Genomic DNA, 23144 nt, shown 5'->3' on the forward strand with positions numbered 1-23144 from the left:
TTTAGCCATATCATAGTATGTGAACCGTGCATAATGTCTTTCTGCTGTAATTATTAGATTATTGAGAACAGCTGTTTTGATTAGGTACTGTAGGACTAACCTCGGTCCCAGCCTCACTCATCTGCGAAAAGAAGAGCCTGGTCACGACCTAAAGCAGCGAGTGTCTAGGAAGTCCTGAGTGGGCAGGATTTCCGTCGTACGCGTTTCCCCCCGGAAACGATATTTTTTGACCAATCACAACACTCGTTCCATTCACAGAGAATGTTAACAGATTTGTAAAGCATCAACGTCATTTCCTTGGGCGGCACTTCCGCCAAATTCAACCATTTCCGGTTGTCACTTCCTAGACAACCAACATCCCAGGTCTTGCCCAGGGTGCTGTAGGACTGTATATAAGGAATCAGGGGAACAATGTGTTTAACCCATCAAGACCTGAAGCCGTTTCTACAAATGTCTCCTAACAGTATTCTGAAAAACGTATGTTTCTATATCAGTGGTGCTCAAACTTTTTCATGTCAAGGACCCCCAAAATGATATGTATTTGGCCGCGGACCTCGAGAAGCAAAGATTTGAGTTAAAAATGTTCGCTTTAAAATAATATATATATTCAAACTAAAGATTTTCACACATTTTCACGATTTTCACGATTTCACGATTTTTCCAAAATACAAGCTCATAGCGCGGCACCGAGTGCCGCACTATGAACTTGTAGATCTGCTATTTTTGAATAGCTAAAGAAATCTAAAAATGTCACACAGATGCGTTCCCGGTCTTAATGGGAAAATCAGTACAAACATAAAGAAGTGGAAAGACAGCTGAGGATTGCCCAGAAATGTTTTTCTTACAGCTTTAGTTTGATTACTGATTACTTTTGGAATTTTCTTTTAGTTTTAATAAATGAAGAAAATGTACTTTGGAATGGATTTTTTTAAAGACGTGCAACCCATTAAGACCTGAGGCTGACAGTTTTTTGAAAACATGTATAAGAAATAAAAAATATCCCAAAATATTTTGCTCCAGGGACCACCAGAAGCAAATATTTGAGTTGCAAATGTTCTCTTTAAAAATATATATATTCGAAGATTTGCACAAATGTTAAAATTGATTTAAAAAATAGCAGATCTACAAGCTCATAGCGCGGCACCAAAGAAATCTAAAATTACACAGATGCGTTCCCGGTCTAAATGGGTTAATTTGGGGATTTTGGTAACTGCAAAAAATCATGTTTTACATTTTAAGGTCATTATCATTCAAATCTTAGTGTTTTGCCAACGTTTTTTGGGGCCCAGGTTGAGAATCAACCTCCATTACCTCCAGGAATTTGTCGGTGCTCTCCCGATGTGGATCGTCTGTCTGCAGTCTCTCCAGAATCACCAGGTCAGCCCCTTTAGAGTAGAGCTTCAGCCCTCCCTCTGGGTCTCGCACTGAAAAACAATGCACAGAGCAACGGTCACTGTGCTACACACACACATCAATACATTATGGACTATTCATCAATAGGAGAAGATGATTGACAGAGAGAGGGATGCATTAGCATGATTGGGAGATCAAAGATTAGAAGAGAGAAATATGATAATTTTGTAGAGTAGTAGCGCTAAAATTGTCTGTGAAAACACAGTAATGAAAGATACAGTATATTTTTATTATAAACAAGCAGTATTTTTACTTCTTATATGGGTCACCTGCATGCTTAACCTAGGCTTTTAAAAATATTGCCTTTACTTGGTTAAAGGCAATAAAAGGCCAGGAAATTGTAAGAATGAATGAATTAATTAATGCAAATAATAACAAATTTAGTAAAACAAGAGATATTTGTTAACCCTTGACTGCATTAATGCCTTCCACCACATTATAATACAGTAATTCAACAGCATGCTAATGTAATTATTTTATTAATATTTTCACCAATTATTGTTCAATTACGCATTTCATAATGTTGAGCTTGTGGTTCATGTTGTTATTAACCCATTAAGACCGGGAACGCATCTGTGTCATGTTAGATTCCTTTGGCTATTCAAAAATAGCAGATCTACAAGATCATAGCTTGTAGATCTGCTATTTTTGAAAAATCTTGATTTTTAAAAAAAAATATTTTTTTCAAAAAACTGCAGGATTTAGAAAACATTTTAAGAATCGGACTCAGGCCTTAATGGGTTAATATATTGTATGTTGTTATTGTCAATCTATTGTTGTTATCATAAACAACAACATATCTTCTAGGTCCTTTCTCACCCAGTACAGACATGCGCCTTCTCTGGCTGGTGAAGTCCAGCAGTGCCAACAGCTGGTACTCCTTAGTGATACCCAGCTCACTGATGGTCAGTGATTCTCTGGTCCTGGAGAGGAAGACAAAGCCCATCTCTCTGGCTGCCCCAACAAGAGCCTCCTCATCAGGGGAGGCAGACTGGTAGACTGGTGCCCCTGGAAGAATATACATAATAGCCATGGATTCAGCCTACACCTTCGGCCCATGTTCTACTGATTCACAAAATCAAATGCAGATGTATTGTACTTCTTGATTTGCTTTCAATGAGCGAAATACTATATATATACATCTTATATTAATTGATTTAAAATGATCCCTGGCTAATAAGCCAAATATGCCTTAATACATTATAATTGTCCTCTATAACTAAAATGTTTTTTAATTTATTTTAGAAACAGTTCATCTTTCACTCAATAGGGGCAATGCCCGTCGCAAGTTGACATCTGCCGTATCGCCGTATGGAATTTATGGAATGCATGTGAAAATAAAAAACAACGTAATACATCCTAAGGTTAATATGAGCATCAAATCAATATTTTAAATGTTTCTTTTGCACATGCATTCCATACACTCCATAGAGCGTGAAAGGTTCAGTGTCTGAAGAAGAGCTACACAGTTCAAAACGTCACATGTAGGGGAGAGTTGTGCAGTATTTATCTCCTTTTGTCGAACTCTAAATGCATGAAATACACATGCACACATGAGCCCTCACCTTTCTTCCACTCGGCCACGACAGTGTGACAAAGAGCCAGCCCATTGAAGAACTCTCTAGTGAGGTGACACTCATTCTTTCTCAGACACTCCACCAGGGTGGGAGCTGAGAAGGCCAGACCTCCACAGGAGTAGGGATTCCAGCTGAGGTCCATTGGCTAGGGACAGGATGGAATGGGACATTTAGGACTGACAGATGTTTGTCACTTTCTGTATACTGAAGCAATGCAACACTTTAATACAATGAATGAATGAATTAATTAATTAATTGATGAGTATGATTGATACTTCATCATACTAGAGTGTTGCACAGAATTACTGAAAATAGCAGATCTACAAGCTTTTATCATAATAAAAAGGAACGGTTTTGGACTGATGAGGTTTCCACCCGAGAGCGACCATATGTTTTATGCAACTTTTCTATGGATGTCATGGAGTGTGTTCACCAATGTGACTGATTACCTTTACTTCCTCAGCACTGATGCATCCATCACCTGTGAAAACACACAGTTATTAAACATTAAAAGTGCCTGAAATTATAATTTTGTTAAATGGTCTGGAGTCAATGATGGCAACAGGAACAGGAGGAAAAGAACAAGAACATTTAAAATAAGAATAAAATGAAACAATTATTTCAGATTTTATACTATGCTGGTCATTGTTTGTGCATCTTCAATTACAAACAAAAGCAAACAAAAATAACCTCAGCAGGATGTGGTGCAGACACAGGATAGATGGCTGATCTGATTCTCACAAGGTTTCAATAACACCTTGCCTCAAGTGGACTGAGCCTTTGTTTAATTTTTAAATAGTGTTCTGGGTGTTGGCTGCAAGTGTGATAAGCTGCACAATAGCTATCACCCAATCTGCCTGCACAAGGCCTAAAAACAACAACAAATAACAGTGGGCCCGATTCACTAAGCTGGTCGTAAATATCAGTGTAAATATGTGTGTAAATAAAATGTTAAAGGAGGGTGTATTTTCTCTACTCTATGCACAAACCGACGTGCAATTCACAAAGGCGTGTAAATCCCTGATATGTGCGGATCACAGTTGTTCCTCATTTTTGCCTGAAGGTCAGAGGTGCGTTCATATGGAAGATTCTTTGCATTGCTCCACACCCCCATTTAAGACCATAAAGCTGTTTACACTCAAAATATGGGTGTAAACAGCTTAGTGAATATAGGGATGGGTCAGAATAATTCAAATAATCGTTTTGAGGATAAAAATCGGTTATTAAAAACATATATTGTCATCCAAGCCCTGCCCATAGTAACTACATTTTAGAGGATACCTAGTTATGGGTGTAATATGTATTCTCTTCTGCATTAGCATTGTCATGTTAGCCTTATGTACAAGGTAGGCTTGGCTATACAAGAACAATGAGGATACCAGAATAAATGCACGTTGAAGCTTTTGTTTTCTTAATGGTTTAGTTACTTCTAAAAAAGATGCACATGCTACTGTCTTTGTTTCTGATTACTGAAAACCAATGCAATGCTGTTATTGTAACCTAGGATGATGATTTGATAAAAAAGAGAAAAAACTAATCCCCTGAACAATTTCACCCAAACAAATCCCCCCAAAACATTTTAAAAATCACACCCTGTGTGAAGGAAGTGGTGCCTTTGGGGCGGGCCTTAACTCATTTCAGTTCGTCCCTATTGGTGGTCTGAGTCCACTTACCAAATTTGTACTTGGTAGCATGCTGCAAACTGGAATGATGGCTGTTTAAAGCCCAGCCAATGGGCAGACAGAGGGGGCGGGGCTTAAGTTATGACAGTTAGTCCCTATTGCTGGCTTTAGTCCATGTACAAAATTTGAACTCCATAGCATGCTGCGAACTTGAGTTATGGCTGTTTGAAGGCCAGCCAATGGGAAGACAGAGGGGGCGGGGCTTCAACAATTCATGCTGGTCCCTATTGGTGGTCTAAGTCCACATACCAAATGTGGACTTGGTGGCATGCTGCAAACTGGAGTTATAGCTGTTTAAAATCCCGTGCTCATACGGGCGCTGGGGGTCCCTGGACCCCTCTTTGATAACTTCATCAATTCATGCTCGTGCCTATTGGTGGTCTAAGTTCACATACCAAATGTGGACTTGGTGGCATGCTGCAAACTGGAGTTATAGCTGTTTAAAATCCCGTGCTCATCCCGTGCTCATACGGGCGCTGGGGGTCCCTGGACCCCTCTTTGATAACGTCATCAATTCATGCTCGTCCCTATTGGTGGTCTAAGTCCACATACCAAATTTGGACTTGGTGGCATGCTGCAAACTGAAGTTATAGCTGTTTGCTTCTTTGCCGTGCTCATCCCGTGCTCACACAAACGGACGGACCCATGGACACGCAGAGTCAAACGTAGAACGGTTGGCACCGCTAAAAATGTGTGTGTGTGTGTGTGTGTGTGTGTGTGTGTGTACATAAATATTGGGAATTTTGCTGTGCAGTTTTCCCCATCCTATGCTCCATATTATACAAGATAAGTGAAGATTCAGTGCATTATTGTTGATCTCACCCTTGTTATGTGAGCGTCTGTGTTAATATTTTAGGAGGAACATCAGTGAGGTCAACTGTTATGGTACAAGCCTTGCGCGCCAAAACAAACATGTAATTGGAGCCACAAGTTGGATGCGTGTCCGCACGTGCACTAGCGTCAAACAAGCCTGCTTGTTTGACGTGTCCTCTTTCAAATCTCTTCTAAAAACTCACCTTTATCGCACAGCTTTTTCCTAGATTATGAATTGTTGTACTATTTATGAAATTAATGTCTGATTTGTATTGTATTTTTTAACTGTTGTTGTAAAGCACTTTGTAACTTGTTTTTGAAAGGTGCTGTATAAATAAAGTTATTATTGAGCAAGGGGCAACAATGACAATGTCTTGTCCTCGGTGAAACATTGTGCTTTTGTGGATAGTAGCAGTAGGGTTATTATAAAAACATAATTGGCACTGGACGAGTGCGAAGCCCTGCTGAAATGCAAGGAAGCATTTATTATTCTATGCACAGATAAATTGCATTTCTGAGGGCCAAAAATGTATGCAACTTCGCACACGCATCAAAAGTGGTGAAAATGTTCATATTTTATGACTCTTGAATATGGGATGGACAAATGGCTCAATAGCAAAATTTGAAAAGTTGAAGCCCCACATTTCGGTTTCACCTACATGAACATGAACAGTATCATGTCCTCTTACAAAAAAGCAATGACAGGAAGTCAGCCATTTTGTGTATTTCTTTCTCATTTACAGGTACCGTACTTTAACAAAATCCTACACACTCCTAGAAATATTCATGTGGGTACAAAAGTAGTTACGACCCTGCACAAATTCAAGTTCAAGAGTGCTTTGGTGGTGGCAAGGCACACAGAACAGAGAGAAAGAGATAGACTGAACAACAGAGCTACGCAAGAACAGTCGCAGCTTGCGTGCATGCGCTTGTTTGTGCTTGTGTGTGTAATCCAATTCCCTCTTTCATTTGTGTCCGTGAATGCAATGCGGTTCAAAATATAAAGAATTGCGGTCTGCAGCCGAATGCAGACGATTTGAACAATCATAAACAAGTGGCCTATCAATGGTGGTTTCAGTACATGACGGCAACTGAATTTCCCCCGCGGGATCAATAAAGGTCTATCTATTTATCTAGTTCATTATGTCACCTAATGACCCTATGTAAAAACATTTACATAATAAATGAGCTATATAGCTCATTTTATTATGTAAATGTTTTATAAGGCGGTCTGTGGCAAAGTTGGTGTAAAAAAAATAACTATCAATTTCTTAAATTAACCTTTGATTATATGTTCGGGACCGTGATCTAATGGCTCAGAAAAAAACTACAGCAGAGTAAAACATGGCAGGCAGCAAATAAAATGAATAATGGGTGTGTTATAGCCTGATTATCAGCCTGAAGCTGCGTGGAGCTTCAGTCTGAAATTGGCTGCAATGTCCGCGATTACCAGGGGGAGGGGATTCAAATTGCCCTAAACCAATCACAAGAGATCCACGTATCCGCCTACATCTGATGTCATCGCACAGCTTGTTTTAGCAGATATTCGCTGATTGGCTTGTCGTTAGACCACCCCCACCTCCGACTCTGATTTGACAGGTGACCGTGAAAAAAAAAAGCCATAGGCTCACATTATGACACCAGACCAAGAGGAGCTCACTCAGAGAGTGGGCGGGGTCTATGGTCTGGAACCAGGCTAAGTGTGTTAGATATAGGTGTGCTAATGTGCAAGCGTAAACAGTAGTAGTCAAAAGTACTGTCTGCTAGCACATTAGCACCTAAATACCCTAAATATAACACACCCATTATTAATATTAGCTGAGGCTGCGTTGCTTACAACATGGAGTACTACTGTAGCTTTATGCAGCCTGCCATGTGTATACCCTTCTGTAGGTTTTAACCTGAACTGGAAAACCAACTACAAAATCAGCCTTGGGTTTCCTTGGGTTTGCCTTAAGGCAACGCTTCTGCCTCTTTTAAGAGGCAACGCTTCTGCGTCTTTTAAGAGGCAACGATTCTGCCTCTTTTAAGAGGCAACGCTTCTGCCTCTTTTAAGAGGCAACGCTTCTGCCTCTTTTAAGAGGCAACTAAAAACACACTTTTATTACTTTTCTTTTAATTGATTTCCTTTGCACTGATTTTATCCTCTCTTAACATTACTGCTTTTTATTTCACCATTTATATAGATCCTACCGTTTATTGCTGTTATTATGTTTCATTGTAAAGCACTTTGAACAGCATTGATATTTGAAAGCTATATAATAAAGATTATTATTAAAGCTCATCATTATCTCATACATACCATAGATTTCCCCAGCAATGCAGCACTGTCTGAAGAGCAGCCGGTTCTGTGTTAGTGTCCCCGTTTTGTCACTCAGCAAGTGACCAACCTGGCCCAACTCCTCATTCAGGGACGTGTTCCTGGCCTGAGCAGGTGCCGTATCCTCCACGCGCATCTCCAAATCCCAGCCAATAAACTTGCTGTGTATCACGTGGATCACGTCAAACCTATGGACATATGCACATATAACAACTCTCACAAGAGTGCACAATACAAACACACACACACACACACACACACACACACACACACACACACACACAAGTATAAAGTGCATGTGCCTATAACCAAACACGTATAATACTTTACTGGAGGGGACTTCAATGTTTTCAGGCCAGGGACCCCCTAGCTGAAAGAGAGATGAAGCAGGGACCCCCTCTATATTGTATAAAATTGTGTTTCAGATTCAACTTTTTTTGTTTACTTGGTCTGTTCTTTTTTCCCTCTACACCAAACACCTCTTTGCCAAAAAATAGCCGATCTACAAGCTCACAACGCCTCGCAGCGTGAGGCGTTGTGAGCTTGTAGATCTGCTATTTTTGGCTAAAGTTCTCCTCAGAAAAGGGCTGCTAGGGCTCAAGTGGTTAAGGTAAAAAAAAAAATCATATCACACAAAGATTTGGCGGACGCCCTGTAGTAACTCTGAGAACCCCCTAGGGGTCCCGGACCCCCTGTTGAAGACCCCTGCTTTACTGCATGCACACATGGTCACATTCTTAGATATATGCACGCGTGCGTGTGCAGTCCCCACACACACACACACACACACACACACACACACACACACACACACACACGTAAACAACTGCACATAAGGGTTGGTCAACTAACGTGATATAGAGTGCTATGGGCATAGCAGGGCTCAACAGCATGACGTAACTAAAGAAGTTAAGGAAGCCGGTGAATATAGGACTGTCGCGGATCCACATGGTGGTCAGAAACTCGACGTCGGGCGACACGTTACTCTCAAACCATCCGGAACCGATAGACAGGAGCAGGGACGACAGCAGTATGGTGATTACTATCTGAAGGTGCAGAATATATACAGTTGGACACATGCACGTCAGAATGCTCACACAGAAACACACACACACATGCATTGATAACACTTGCACATACTGACATACTGTGTGCACTTGAAGTCGTGAAAAATATCGATTGGAAAACATTTTGCATGTCCTCACTCACCACAACCACTGTTTTGTTAAGAATCAGTTCAACTTGCGTCCTTTTCAATCTCAGTTTGCCGCCGTTCTTCAAGATTTTGCTGTCAGCGCCTACAAGAAAGTAAACATACTGTATTGTTATTTCAATTGATGCCATCTCTATCCTAATCGAATGATCCCTATCTTTCCTCTTCTGGGCATATAATAGGCATATTGTATGTTCATTGAAAATAGGCGAATTCTGCAAAAATAGCACACCTACAATACAAGCTCCCAATGCATCACAATGAGATACGTTGTGAGCTTGTAGATCGGCTATTTTCGGAGATGAGATTTTGCGTAGAGGAGAAAAAAGGAGGGGCCAAATATAGACCACTGGAGGACCTTGGTCAACAAAGTATAGAGTTTATTAAGAGTGATTGTTACAACAGCACAAGTAAAAGTACCGGCCTTGTGTCTGTATTTATCTTTGGGCTCCTCAAGGACAGAGGAATAGAGCATGCCGACTTAACAGGCCTCCTACGACAATCATTTTTCAGAGTCTTTTAATTGTATGTCAGCCATGGCCATGCAGACTTCAAAACAGGCCGTGTCAGTGAATGTGATAAGGGTTAGAGTTATGGGGCTGAACCGGGGTCACACCAATAGACAGCTTCTGATGATTGGTATTAAACCCCTCTCTGCATGCGTTTGATCTATTGATCCGCCTTACCAGAACTGAAAGGGTCACTGCTGTAGGCTCCATGACACCTCTCACCAATCCAGTAATATCCGATCAATGATTACTTAAAGGACAAAGGGAGGGGGACGGTCTCCCATCAGCTTGATATTAACATAGGCCCCCATTTAGGACACAGACACAAGAGTTAGTGCTGTTCATAATTAGCAGTACAATGAATACAAGAAAAGACACATTTGTCATTGAAATGACTGTAGGCTAATTCAGAAGGTGGAATGGACAGAACTCAATGGCAAGAAAAATTGTTGAAGGATATAAGCTAAGCAGCATAGAGATCACTGTTATGAAACGGCTGTGAGCCGCTATGTTCATCTCTCTTTCCTTCTCTGTGTCCCATTCTCTCTTTCTCTCTTAGACCACTGGTTCTCAACGTGGGTTCAGGGAGTCCCCAGGGGGTCCTTACTGGAGTTCCAGGGGGTCCCCAGTTAAATTATTGACAGTTAGGAACCAAATAAGACCCTGATTGTTTAGCTTGACTTCTTCTTAACTTTAACCGTTTTCCCAAATTCCTCCAGCTGTACCCAGGTAAATGGCCAGGCCATAGATGGCCTCTGTGTTGCGTAGCGTAGTTCCTCTCAGCAGGACGTGTCCCGTGTCCAGCGGCAGAAGCTGTCCTCGCCAGCGGAGTTCTCCTTTGAAGGTGTAGAGACGACTGTTGGGCTCCTCACAGAGCACAACGCCTGGGGCAGGACAATTTGGCAGTCATTTTTTCAAATCCAATTCCGTGATTGATTAATTAATTACATTTGATGATGTTTTTTTTGTACTTTCACTTTGATGCTTTAAATATATTTTAATGCCAATATTGTTATTGTTTGAAGTCAAATTTTGTGTACAGACCTTTTACTTGTAACAGAGTATTTCTATACTGTGGTGGTACTGATACTTTTACTTAAGTAAACCATCCATATTATCTCATAAAAGGTTATTAGTGTGTGAGGGTGCATTACCATCGAAGGCAGCGAGGCTCTTTTCTGAGGGTTGAGTGGTCAGTTCATCGTGCGTAGCCGTCAGGGCCTGATGGTACTTTAAGTTGGTCTCTCTGTACAGAGAATGAATGAATGAACAAATTAATGAATGAATAAAAACTGTAGCCACACTTCATGGCCGACTATGCTAAACAGCTGATGGATACGGTAACCGGGAGAGTAGGCACCAAGGGAGATTGGGCACCTCAATGTTAAATTGGCTATTCTTTCCAAAAAGTGAAAAAAAATTACTTACTGTAAGTAACTTACTTTAAGTAATGTAAACTATACCTGATTAGAACATGCTTGAGCAGTCATTTTGGGATTAAACAAGAAGTTGAAGGGTAAATTTAGGTCTTATAATGATGTACTGTGCAAATGTTCAATATATCATATCATACTTTATTTACTTTTTCTTTTTGTAATTAAAGTTGTATTTCTTTTTTAGTCTTGTGCACAAATACACCACAATAACAAAATAACATCTAGCACATGGTATAAACATTAAATAACAAAAATTAAAATACGACTTTACAAAATATAGAAAATTAACATACTTGACAGCAAACTAAACTACAGAAAACAACATACTTGAGAAACTAAACAAGGGCCCTGGCAGCTCTCCCCTAGGTGCTATCAGTTTGTTGCTCCAAGTCTGACTGAAAGACTGCCCCTGCGGCCTCCCTCTTATGGAGTGGATCCTACAACATGGCATGAAATCAATCAACAGTCAATTAACCCAGCTACACATGCCCATAGCCTATGACTGACCTAAACTTCAAACGGAGGTTTTGCAACATAATAAAAGTTACATTTCACGCCCAACACTATATTCAAAAGACAATACAAATATTGCTCTTGAACCCAGGACAAAACACCCCTCCTCCTCTACAGTACTTGGCACCCTCCAGTCTACAGAGGAGTGCCAGCACTGTAGAGGAGAAACAGGTGAGGTGACCACACCACACCCATGATTACCACCACCATCACAAACTTCAACCATTCAGAACACTGCACATCAAACACTTCCACACAGTAACGTTCAAAGCCGGCCGGAGAAGTTAAGTCAAATGGAAGCCGCTGTGTAGTTAGGTGTGTGCACGTTGTCCTCAATCAGTGTTTGTGTATAGGGCCCGTGACAGGTAATATCACGGAACGTAACGATACATACGCGATCAAGTAGGGCGTTCATTTACAATGTGCCCTATAGTGCACATCGTCCTCAATCAGTGTTTGTGTATAGTGCGTAGCAAAACATCCTGAAGGGGGCGTCAACAAGTGTTATTTTGTAGCGTGGACATCTTGGTGGGGCATAAACAGGTTGACTTAACATTGACTCCCACAAGTATGTCTGCAGCTACTATGCCACGCCCCCCCCCCGTGGTGACGACAAGTTGCCAAGCACTATAGGGCCCGTGACAGGTAATATTTCCCGTAAATTAACGCCCTACTTGATCGTACTACAGCGTCACACAAAAGTAGCAGATCAGCTTGTAGATCTGCTACTTTTGAATTGAAATCCTGAAAAAGTAACAGTTTTTGACATTTTGAGGTTTCCACCCGACAGAGACGAATAGTCGGCAGGTAAAGCATGTCTAAACATGTTCATCATCATGGGTCCACTAACTGTGACGCTCATGGACATTCAAAGTGTTTAATTCAGTGAATCAGATTTCACAATCAATTTCCTGGGGTTTCAACTGGCTGGCGTTGTGTCCCTACCCATCAATATCAGCTGTCTCCACATAACACAAGCTCTGGGCCTCTGAACTGCACAGGAGCAGAATGTCTGCCTGGAAATGAGGAAATAGGACACGACACGACACAACACAACACAACATAACACAGAGGGGAAAGGATACATTAATCAAACATTATAAAATCACACTGTATTTAATTTAACCCATTAAGACCGGGAACGCACCGTGTCACTTTACATTTCTTTGGCTGTTCAAAAATAGCAGATATACAAGCTCATAGCACGGAACTCGGTGCCGTGCTATGAGCTTGTAAACAGCAAAACAGGTGAGGTGACCACACGCATGATTAACACCACTATCAATAATTCAATAAACAGAAAAACATTAAAATGCATTGGGATGTTAAGAACACTGTCCATGAACAAACACTTCCATAGGAGTCATTTCTAAAGCCGAGGCCGGCAAAGTTAGTCAAATGGGAGCCGCTGTGTGGTTAGGTGTGTGTGTGTACATTGTCTTCCATCAGTGTTTGTGTATAGGGCACATTAAGTGTTTGTGTATAGGGCACATAAGTGTTTGTGTATAGGGCACAGGCTGCCCCGTGACATAGCCGTTCAACAGCGTTCAAGTGTTTTGCAAGGGAGTTTAAAGATATTTCTCTTCTCTTTTATCATCATCGCATCACAGATATCGCATCACAGATATCCTGAATAGAGACACCTCTAAAGAGAGCCCATGATGCTGCCATTCCCCTCGTGGAGTGTGCCCTCAGACCTACTGGGGGCAGCGTTCCACTACTGGAGTAGGCCAATTGGATGGCCTCTACAACCCAGTGGGAAAGTGTTTGTTTCGAGACGGGTTTGCCCAAGACACACAACTGATCCGACTTCCTTGAAGTCTTTGATCTGTCTACATACACCTTCAATGCCCTCACCGGGCAGAGACGGTGCAATCTCTTATCCTCCTGTGATGTTAATGGGGTGGATGAAACGCCACCAAGGTCACAGGGACACTAGGCACTAGTGAGTTCTTGGGGATAAAACCAGGTCTAGGTTTAACCACCACGCGCATAGCGCCGTTACTAAACTGCACGCACTCGTCATGTGTTCTCTCGGACACTAAGGCCATCAGCACCGCAGTTTTGCACTTATTTATAAGGAACCCCTTAAAGGACCCCTGGGGCTCCCCAGACCCCACGCTGAGAACCAGTACTGTACATAGTAAAAATCTGGGTGGGGAAGTGAATGGCCACCACTTACCCCTCCCCCCAACACCACTGAAGTGCCCTTGAGCAAGGCACTGAACACCCAACGCGTCAGTGGAGCTGCTCAGTGGCCAGGTTTTAGTGTGTGTGTGTGTGTGTGTGTGTGTGTGTGTGTGTGTGTGTGTGTGTGTGTGTGTGTGTGTGTGTGTGTGTGTGTGTGTGTGTGTGTGTGTGTGTGTGTGTGTGTGTGTTTGTATGTGTCTATATGCAGGGCGTGTCTGAAAATGAGCACCCATGCTCAGCTACCTCCCTGCATGAGTAAATAAAGGATTATTAGAGAAAAGAAAAGAAAGAAAAACGCTAAACAAGAACCGTGCATCTGTGTAAACAACATGCTATCCAAATACCATTCTGTACATTGAAACTATAGAATACCAGGTGAACAATGAACCTATACTTAGCATCTGTCTAAACAACATGCTATCCAAATAACATTCTGTACATTGAAAATACAGGATACCAGGTAAACAATGAACCCAGCATCTCTCTAGATTAATGGAGGGATTGAAAAAGGGACTGAGGGAGTGAAATCTAATCACAACTGAGCGGTGCCAGACCAAATCTGCCGAGGGCAATTCTTTTTTTTGCAACGGCAGATTTGTCTGGTTTCCAGGCTATGTCTAAATAACATGCTATCGAAATCACATTCTTAACGTTTGTGGTCGAGAAAAAACAAATCCAGAAACAAACTAGAAAAGTGCGCTCCTTGGAGCGCAGATCTCCGCCAGGTTGCCCACCCAGGCCCGCAAAATCTGGAAGGCAGTCATAGCCAATTGGAAAGGAATCTGAAAAGTTGCAGTTGATTGTAAGACATACAGTTCAACATATAAAGGCCAAAACGTGAAGCAGCCTGTTATAGTGCCACCATGAGACCAATTTGGGGCAGAGGTTCTTCCTTGGCCTACTGGGAGTGTGCATGCAAAGTTTCACGCCGAGATGAGCTGTTCGCAGACACACACAAACTGACCAAGATATCCCTGCATATAATAGCCAATATTAGCCATATCATGGTCAGTCGCTAGCATCAATCAAAAGAGAAGGTGGCAATCGTGGTAAAGGGAGAGTGAAGTTCACACTTAGCTTCTGGGGTTAGTGTACAGAAGCCAGAGCAGCTTACCGGGATGACCTGATCTTTGTGGATCCGCAACACATCTCCCACACACACATCCTTCCATTGTGCTGCACGGAAGCTGAGAGGGCAACAAATGAGAAGAGAGGAGTGGGGGCGACATACGAGAACAATCAATACGGATTTGATATAGTAAAAGTCCATATCATTTGCTAGTTACAAATATACTGAATATGCATGCAAGAGAGGATGCAAGTGTGTATTTATACTGTAACACCGATTAGCCTTCACTAAATGAAGAAAAACATTATCATTACTCTTCATTCATCGGGAGTTGCATGAATCAGAAGATGCATAAGTTAAACGAAAGGTCAAGGATTCCCAATAGCGATTTTCTTTCTGCCTAGAGTAACACGGTAAAAATCTCAGTGTTAGTGTATCCATTTATAATTCTGAGAGTATACAAATGTAACCGGGTCCATTTGGTTACATTTGTATACTCTCCGAATGTATACACTCTCAGCGTTGAACTAAGGCACAGGAGTTTACTGCGTAGGTGCAAAGACAACATGGCCGTGAGATTTCTCCCTCCTCTTATGGGAGCACAAAGTGACCATCCAGGGACTCAGTCATCCTGCACTTCATTAGCGCCTCATTAAGGGATTTGATTCAAAAGGAGTCGAGTCGAGTCCTGAGAGAATAAGCCAGCGCCTTTGGGCTCACCTCTGAGTCTTGGAGACGAGGATGTCACATTTTCGAGTGTTGGTTTGTTTGTCACTGCGTCTCCTCGCCTGGATGAAAGAGATGGAGAGAGAGAGAGATGGGGATAGAGAGAAGGAGGAAGAAAGAGGGAGATAGATTGAGCAGAGGTACAAGGATGGAGAAAAAAGGGAGTGAGACAAAGAGTGATAGACAGAGCGTACAAAGGGGTGGGTGTGTGTGTGTGCGCACGTATGTATGTTGCGGGGGAGTTGGCCATGAAAGGTTGAACTGGAGAGGAGAGAAAGGGGAAAACGCCATTACAGGGCTCTACAGTGACACCAGCCGGGAGATTTACACCCACCACTAAATGATTAGTCAATAGAGAGGGGTCAAGCAAGCGTTTCACCCAAAGCTGTTAACGACCGTAACTCAGTGATGCACTTAACCAGAGAATTCTCCATGCAAAACATCACGCCTGCATTTAAAAAGGAAAAGCTTTAATGATAGGAGAGAAAATTAATGCTACTGGGATGACTGGTTTGTCAATGAGGAGAGGACAAGGAGTCAATGAGGACGATGAAGGAGAGGAAACGGGGCAGAGAGAGAGAGAGGGGGAGAGAAGGGCACGCACGCCGTGTTGTTGAGCGCGCCAGCACCTAGGCCGGCCCTGCGATTGAGTGCGTGCTAATTTAAGGGCATGTGTGAGCGTGTGCATACAGCTGTCATACATCTCAGCTACATCTCTGATGTATGTGTGTGTGTGTGTGTGTGTGTGTGTGTGTGTGTGTGTGTGTGTGTGTGTGTGAGGTGTGAAAGAGAGATAATCTCACCAGGTCATTGAGCAGGTCCTTTAGTCCTCTGACTGACAGGACAGCGATTAAAGGGATGAGTGCTACAAACCAGGGGACAGCTGAGATGACAGGAATACTCTGGAACACATCATGTACAAGTGGGCACATATACCGCTATGCAATTTGCAGAATAAAAACAAGAGTGCCAACTGCAAACATTAGGCGACAAGCACGCAGCCATACGCGCGCACACACACAGACACAGACACACGCACACACACACACACACACACACACACACACACACACACACACACACTACAAAGAGTGGTCTCACAAGTAAGATTGGTTGCCACAGAAACCTCAAACATAAGTTATCCTGAACAGATGTGTGTTACTGTATGCCTTTTGCACTACCAAATTTATCTTAACCACGTGGTTCTCAAACATTGTCAAGGACCCCCAAATTGCTATGTATTTGGACGTGGACCCCCATCTTAAAAGATGTTGTGCCAGTGAACCCCAGAAAAGAACATTTGTGTTAAAAAATGTCTTGTAGGATGGTTTAGTTTAAAATGGGGTTAAAGTAAAGAAGAAAAGAAAAAGACATCACACATGTGATGTCTTCTTTTATTTTCCTGAACTGATTATCTGACAAAGGTCGCAGTCATAAAAAATGTTTTGTTTATAAGCTGGTCCAGCCGGCTCTCATTGACATCAATGCATTCCATCAAATTCCAGCTCCAGTTTGCCTTGGCTAGAACATTGTAGATTGTTTGGATACTTTACAAATACAAAAACAAATTGCTAACAGAACAGCAAGTGCAATTGCGCAAGCAAATGAATGCTAAAAGGATAACACAAATTAGTGGTGGAAAAAGTACTCAAATTCTTTACTTAAGTAAAAGTATCAATACTGCAAGGTAAAAGTACTCTGTTCCAAGTAAAAGTCCAGAATTAAAAATGTACTTGAGTAAAAGTATTGGTATCAAAATGTACTTAAAGTACCAAAAGTAAAAGTACTAAAATGTCTGAAAATACACAACGCGTCACGATGCGACGCGTTGTGAGCTTGTAGATATGCTATTTTCAAATAGCCTAGGTATAAAATAGGGCAAAGCAAAGCAAAGTTTGTTGTTTACCCAGGGTGTCGGACTAAGCACGAAGCTTGTTTCCAGCCGGACCCTGCATGGAAGCCTTGCTCAAGGGCTATTCAGCGGTGATTCATGATTGATGTGATGAAGTGGGGAATCGAACTAGGGACCTTCCGGTATCAAGGCCGCCCCTCTAACCACTAGGCCACCGCTGCCACCGCTGCCACGCTGGGCTTAAGTGGTTAATGTATGCTGTATAATATAATAATTTATATCTGCAAAGTAACTAGTAACTAAAGTTTTAAAATAATTGTAGTGGAGAAAAAGTACAATATTTGGCTCCGAGATGTAGTGGAGTAGAAGTAAAAGTACTGAAAATGGGAAATACTCCAGTAAAGTAAAAATTCTTCAAAAGTGTAATTAAGTACAGTACTTGAGTAAGTGTACTTAGTTACTTTACACCACTGATTTCCATTGTGGTCCTATGTATTCCATTCATAATCGGGACATATTAGACATAAAATACGATACAAATCATCATCAATACCATCATCAAGTAATACCAAAATGACCACCATGTGAATGTGGTCAATTGAAGGGGTAAATAATGGACCAATGATACACTCATTTGTATATTGGTTGTCATCATTGACAGCCTGTCAACCAAATTCACGCGATGACAGACCATACTGCCCAGTCAGAGACGTACTCTGTGCTCTTTAGATACCTCAATAAAACGATATAGTGGGCAGCGTACACAGACTGGCAGACGACCGCTTGGCGAGCAGCAGTGTTGGCCGAGCCGGAAGCGGAAGTATGACAGCTGTCATCGCACGACTGTCTTATTATGGACAGCCTGTCAACCAATTGTTGCGACGACAACCCACACTGCCCAGTCAGAAAGCTAATCAGTCAGAAACCTACTCAATTACCTGACAAAGGTCGCAATCATTAACCCATTTAGACCGGGAACGCATCTGTGTGTCATTTTTAGATTCCTTTGGCTATTTTTTGAAAAATCGTGACAATTTGTGCAAATCTTTGAATATATATTTTTTAAAACGAACATTTGTAACTCAAATCTTTGCTTCTGGGGGTCCCTGGAACAACATATTTTGAGATGGGGGTCCGTGGCCAAATACATATCATTTTGGGGGTCCTTGACATAAAAAAAAAGTTTGAGAACCACTGATAGCAACATACGTTTTTAAAAAAAAAACTGTTAGTATTTAGAAGCACTCATTTTCACAATTTTTCAAAAGAAATAGCAGATCTACAAGCACATAGCACAGCACTCGTGCCACGCTATCAGCTTGTAGATCTGCTATTTTGGAATAGTCAAAAAAATCTAAAAATGACATAGATGGTTCCCCGGTCTTAACAGGTTAAAAAATATTGTTGGTTCGTAAGCTGGACCAGCCGGCTCTCAGTGACGTCAATGCATTCCATCAAACTTCCAGCTCCTGTTTGGTGTGTCGATGGCGCATGCCATGACTAGAAGGTTTCTGTTCCTCCTTTACATGAGTAAGTAAGTAAGTAGCCTTGGTATGAAGTAAGAGCAAAATGGCCACCGTGTGAATAGGGTCAATGCAAGGGCAAACGGACCAACAATATACAATATATGACATCCAGCTTCAATGGAAACATAGTAGTAGTCCGTCAAGCATTTGTTTTTTACAGTATAAGACAGTGTTTCTCAAATGGGGGTACAATGGGGGTACTCGGAGGTACTATAGGGGATATGTGCAAAAAAGTGGACAATAATAAAATAATTTAGTGAACCATAGATCTGTAAAGTTTTAAACCAAACAAAATCAAAAACTGTATCCCAACTGTTACTGAGTAGAAAGTAATACTTATTTGCACCACATATTGACATCAAAATGTTATTTTTGATGTCAATATTTTCTATGTATGCAGTAGTCTTATAAATGGGGTACTTGGATTCAGAAAGCAGGGAAAGGGGGTACAGAAGTCAAAAACGTTTGAGAAACACTGGTATATAAGAGACTGAATAATGGGCATTTATCGTAAACAGCATGATCCAAAGACCAGGAACAGTGACACACACACACACACACACACACACACACACACACACACACACACACACACACACACACACACACACACACACACACACACACACACACACACACACACACACACACACACACACACACACACACACACACACACACACACACACGCGAACAGAGAGCAAGAAAAAGAGAAAAATGAGAGAGAGAGAGAGAGAGAGAGAGAGAGAGAGATCTGACCTGTAGCAGCAATAAAAGGAGGAAGTAGAGGTTGGCCAGGCGCTGGAACTGTTCATATAGTGACAGCGGCAGGAAGGTCAGGGGGGAGTACTTATAGCTGCGCACCACATTGTCCTGGCAACCCACGAACACAGAGGATGAAAGAGATACGAGGGAGAGTGAAGAGAGAGAGAGAGAGAGAGAGAGAGAGAGAGAGAGAGAGTAACACAAGGGAGAGATGAGTGTTATCAGTTAGCCCGGCTCTGGAGTGCATCAACGGGCCAACAGGTGTTAGGTTACCAGCTCTCCGTGTGCGCCGTGAATCACTCACCGCATATCGGCCCCAGCGGAAACACATGAAAGATTTCTTCTGTTTGTGTTTGTGGAAGTGCCGGTCGTTGGCTCGCACCTCCCATGTGAGATCTGTCAGAGAGACATGTTGTCATGTTAGCCGGGCCTGGAGACACGCCGTGTTTTGGTGTATCGCTTTCACCAGACGGAGCAGAAGGCTCGACACAGTAAAGTCCTTAGTGTTGATTTAACCCTGAGTGTGTACGCGTGGAAGAAGGGTCCATTTGGTTTCACTTGTACACTATCGGAGATACAAATGGATAAATGAACACTGAGGATCTTATTGTAATAGGGTGACTTTGTGTTCCTTGCATTTGTGTGTGTGTGTGTGTGTGTGTGTGCGTCTGCGAGTGTCTGCATGTTAAGTGTGTGTGTCTGTACACAGATACTGTATCCATATGAACTATTCCTCAGGGGGTATTCTTATACCCCCCCCCCCCCCATTCAGAGCCCCAAGAAGGCAGAAGTGACCCCAACAGCATCTGCCAGCGTAACTCAATCCCTTAAAACAGCAATTTTCAATCTAGGTCAAAGGTGACACGTGCGCTACCCAAATTATACACTGACAGTGCACGTTAATGGAGGCGACCAACAACATTTTCTAGAAATGTAATTTCAAGACGAAAAGCGGAATTCCCTTGTAGCAATAGTATGTGTGTGAGATAAACAGAAACAGGGAAATATATGTACAGTATGCTATTGAATCTGCCTGTGAGGGTGAGTGATACCATATTAAAATAAAGACTGTAAAGACACAAAAAAAAGACAGAAGAGATGGCAGGGGAAATAAACAAGACAGGGTCTAACAGTGTGGCTCCCATGTGCATCTCGGAAGTCATGTGACCAGTCTATGATGTAATGGGCAAGATTTCAGCCCGATCGAAAGTTCTAAAAAGTAAAGAAAAATATTCACATGTGAAAGATATTCAGGGATGGACTTTGATGGTCTACTGGCAGTGTTGCACAAGAAATCTGGCAGTAGCACCTGTCAGCGGGGAATGTCGAATAGGAGGAGTAGGACGGAGGCAATACGTCATACCACTGGGGGCTCCTCGCTGGCCAGTAGGGTATAACAGTAGTGACAATGAGGGGGAGGAATTAATTGGCATAACGACTAAATTGGGGTACAAAATAATTGTAATTGGTAAGAAAAAAGAAAAAGAAAGAAAAACTGTGGCACTGATTGGCCCAGTGGGTTGCAAGATTTGTTGTCCTCAGACAGACAGACAGACAGACAGACAGACAGACAGACAGACAGACGGACAGACAGACGCTCTTCTGCATGAGCCCCTAGGAGCCACACTGAAAAAAAGGAAGGATGGGGAATGAAAAAGAGATGAGACAGAGACATACCTTCATCGTTCGTAAAGCGTTTTTTGAACATGGCGCTGAACATGGTGGTGATGGCATCCAACTCAGACCGTTAAATGTTCTAGAAGATTATTCTAGAAGGTCAAGACAAGGCAAGCATGATTCAAACAAAAAAGATGTTTGCAGCCCCTTTAATCAGTCCCACTCATGTGACTAATCAGTCCCACCCATGTGACTTATTCCATTGTTTCCATGCTTACTTGCAGAACACAACACAACAATAAGTTACATCTCTAATCTGCTCTACAAATCATTTACACAAGGCATGGACACACTCAAGCCACACATGAGACTGGCTGCCCACTGCCCTTATAGTTAATAAGACTTAGAGCAGGGGTCGTTTTCAGGCCAAGGACCCCCTAGCTGAGAGAGAGATGAATCAGGGACCCCCTCTACATTGTATAAAATTGTGTTTATAAACTTTTGCTGCTCTTTTTTCCCCTCTATACCTATAACTCTTTGCCAAAAATAGCCGATCTACAAGCTCACAACACCCCGTGCTGCGAGGCGTTGTGAGCTTGTAGATCGGCTATTTTTGGCTAAAGTTCTCCTCAGAAAAGGGATGCTAGGGTTCAAGTGGTTAATGTAAAAAAAAAATCATATCATGCAAAGATTTGGCGGACCCCCTGTAGTAACTCTGAGGACCCCTAGGGGTCCCGGACCCCCTGTTGAAGACCCCTGGCTTAAACCAATTCTTCTTCTTACCATTAGCAAACTAATGTTGTATCCCCGTTTCTGTATTTCCCTGTTATGTATTTTCCTGTACATTAATACAGTTTCATTTGATTTATTTGTAATGTGTCCCTACTTTCACTGATAGCTTTACTTTGGACTAACTACTGTAAATATAGTACATGTCACTACTGTTTGACATGTATTATTGTGTTATTTGTTTATTATGCTTTGTTGATGAATTGAACCAAAATGGAAACAGGTCCCCAAGACTTATTTGTATTATCCCTTTAGCCTTAATGTCTGACTGTACCTCATGCTGTTTACATTTCTGACTAATAAAGTATTCAATCAATCAATTCCTGTCCCACCTAATGGATATCCAAATTAAGGGAAAGTTTGTGCTAACATGTATTTGCCAAATAATAACACCTTAATTCACTCCATTTACTACTCAAAGTACAGCTATAAAGGTGATTTAACCTCATTCAAAAATTAAGTCACACAAAAAAAAAGATGGATACTAAAACGAAATACATGGGTTTAATATAACATTTCCAAATGATTAAATATTTTGAAAAGCACCTACTGTTCATGGTTATTTCTCTTCAAGCTAAATGGTGTCCTTGGATAAACGATCCACCCATTTGGTCCGAGTCTACAACAACATCTAGACAGTCTACAACAACATCTAAACTGGGGCTGTAACAACCACACTCCTTTTCACGTGCCGTTCCTGGAAGAGAAGAGAGCACTCAGAAAATGCTCTGAAACCATTTATTTACATTCTGACACCATTTATTTTACTTCCTTTGGGGCATTTTAGGAGTGCCCCAAAGCACTCTCTTTTTACATTTCTTGGCTTGCTGGGGGTTCGCCCTCCCTCTTCACAAACATGATGTTGCCAGAAATAGGAACACACCTGACATACATAGCATATATAATTGCACCTCATGTATATATTTTACACTGCCCATAGTGGTGTGTGTGACCGGTTTTTCAGTTTCTCTTTCCACCTTTTTGAAACTGCAATGATAATAATATTATTATTAATAATAATAATAAGGGTAATAATAATAATACATCCAATTTATATAGCGCTTGTAAGCTTGATGGAGCTTGTAAGACAAAGCATTTCACCCAACCACATTTACACCTGTAAACCTGTGATGT

The 23144-nt window shown here is 41.8% G+C and overlaps 1 protein-coding gene across 1 annotated transcript in view; it reads right to left on the minus strand.

Moving 5' to 3' along the window:
- atp8b3 (ATPase phospholipid transporting 8B3) overlaps positions 1 to 21324 on the minus strand; it is a gene marked incomplete at its 5' end in the record, with an annotated part of 30296 nt that extends 8972 nt beyond the window's left edge. Inside the window, 16 exons of the mRNA XM_084065962.1 lie at positions 1312 to 1424; positions 2233 to 2421; positions 2979 to 3135; positions 3440 to 3471; positions 7788 to 7993; positions 8658 to 8851; positions 9015 to 9103; positions 10253 to 10411; positions 10682 to 10773; positions 12422 to 12492; positions 14781 to 14853; positions 15456 to 15523; positions 16265 to 16363; positions 19599 to 19712; positions 19909 to 20000; positions 21282 to 21324. Of these exons, the coding sequence (XP_083922088.1) occupies positions 1312 to 1424; positions 2233 to 2421; positions 2979 to 3135; positions 3440 to 3471; positions 7788 to 7993; positions 8658 to 8851; positions 9015 to 9103; positions 10253 to 10411; positions 10682 to 10773; positions 12422 to 12492; positions 14781 to 14853; positions 15456 to 15523; positions 16265 to 16363; positions 19599 to 19712; positions 19909 to 20000; positions 21282 to 21324 (1791 nt within the window). The remainder of the gene's footprint in view (positions 1 to 1311; positions 1425 to 2232; positions 2422 to 2978; positions 3136 to 3439; positions 3472 to 7787; positions 7994 to 8657; positions 8852 to 9014; positions 9104 to 10252; positions 10412 to 10681; positions 10774 to 12421; positions 12493 to 14780; positions 14854 to 15455; positions 15524 to 16264; positions 16364 to 19598; positions 19713 to 19908; positions 20001 to 21281) is intronic.
- Between the last annotated feature and the right edge of the window lie 1820 nt (positions 21325 to 23144).

This window comes from Gymnoscopelus microlampas, assembly GCF_963454915.1.
Source record: "Gymnoscopelus microlampas genome assembly, chromosome: 9".
Classification (NCBI taxonomy): Eukaryota; Metazoa; Chordata; class Actinopteri; order Myctophiformes; family Myctophidae; genus Gymnoscopelus; species Gymnoscopelus microlampas.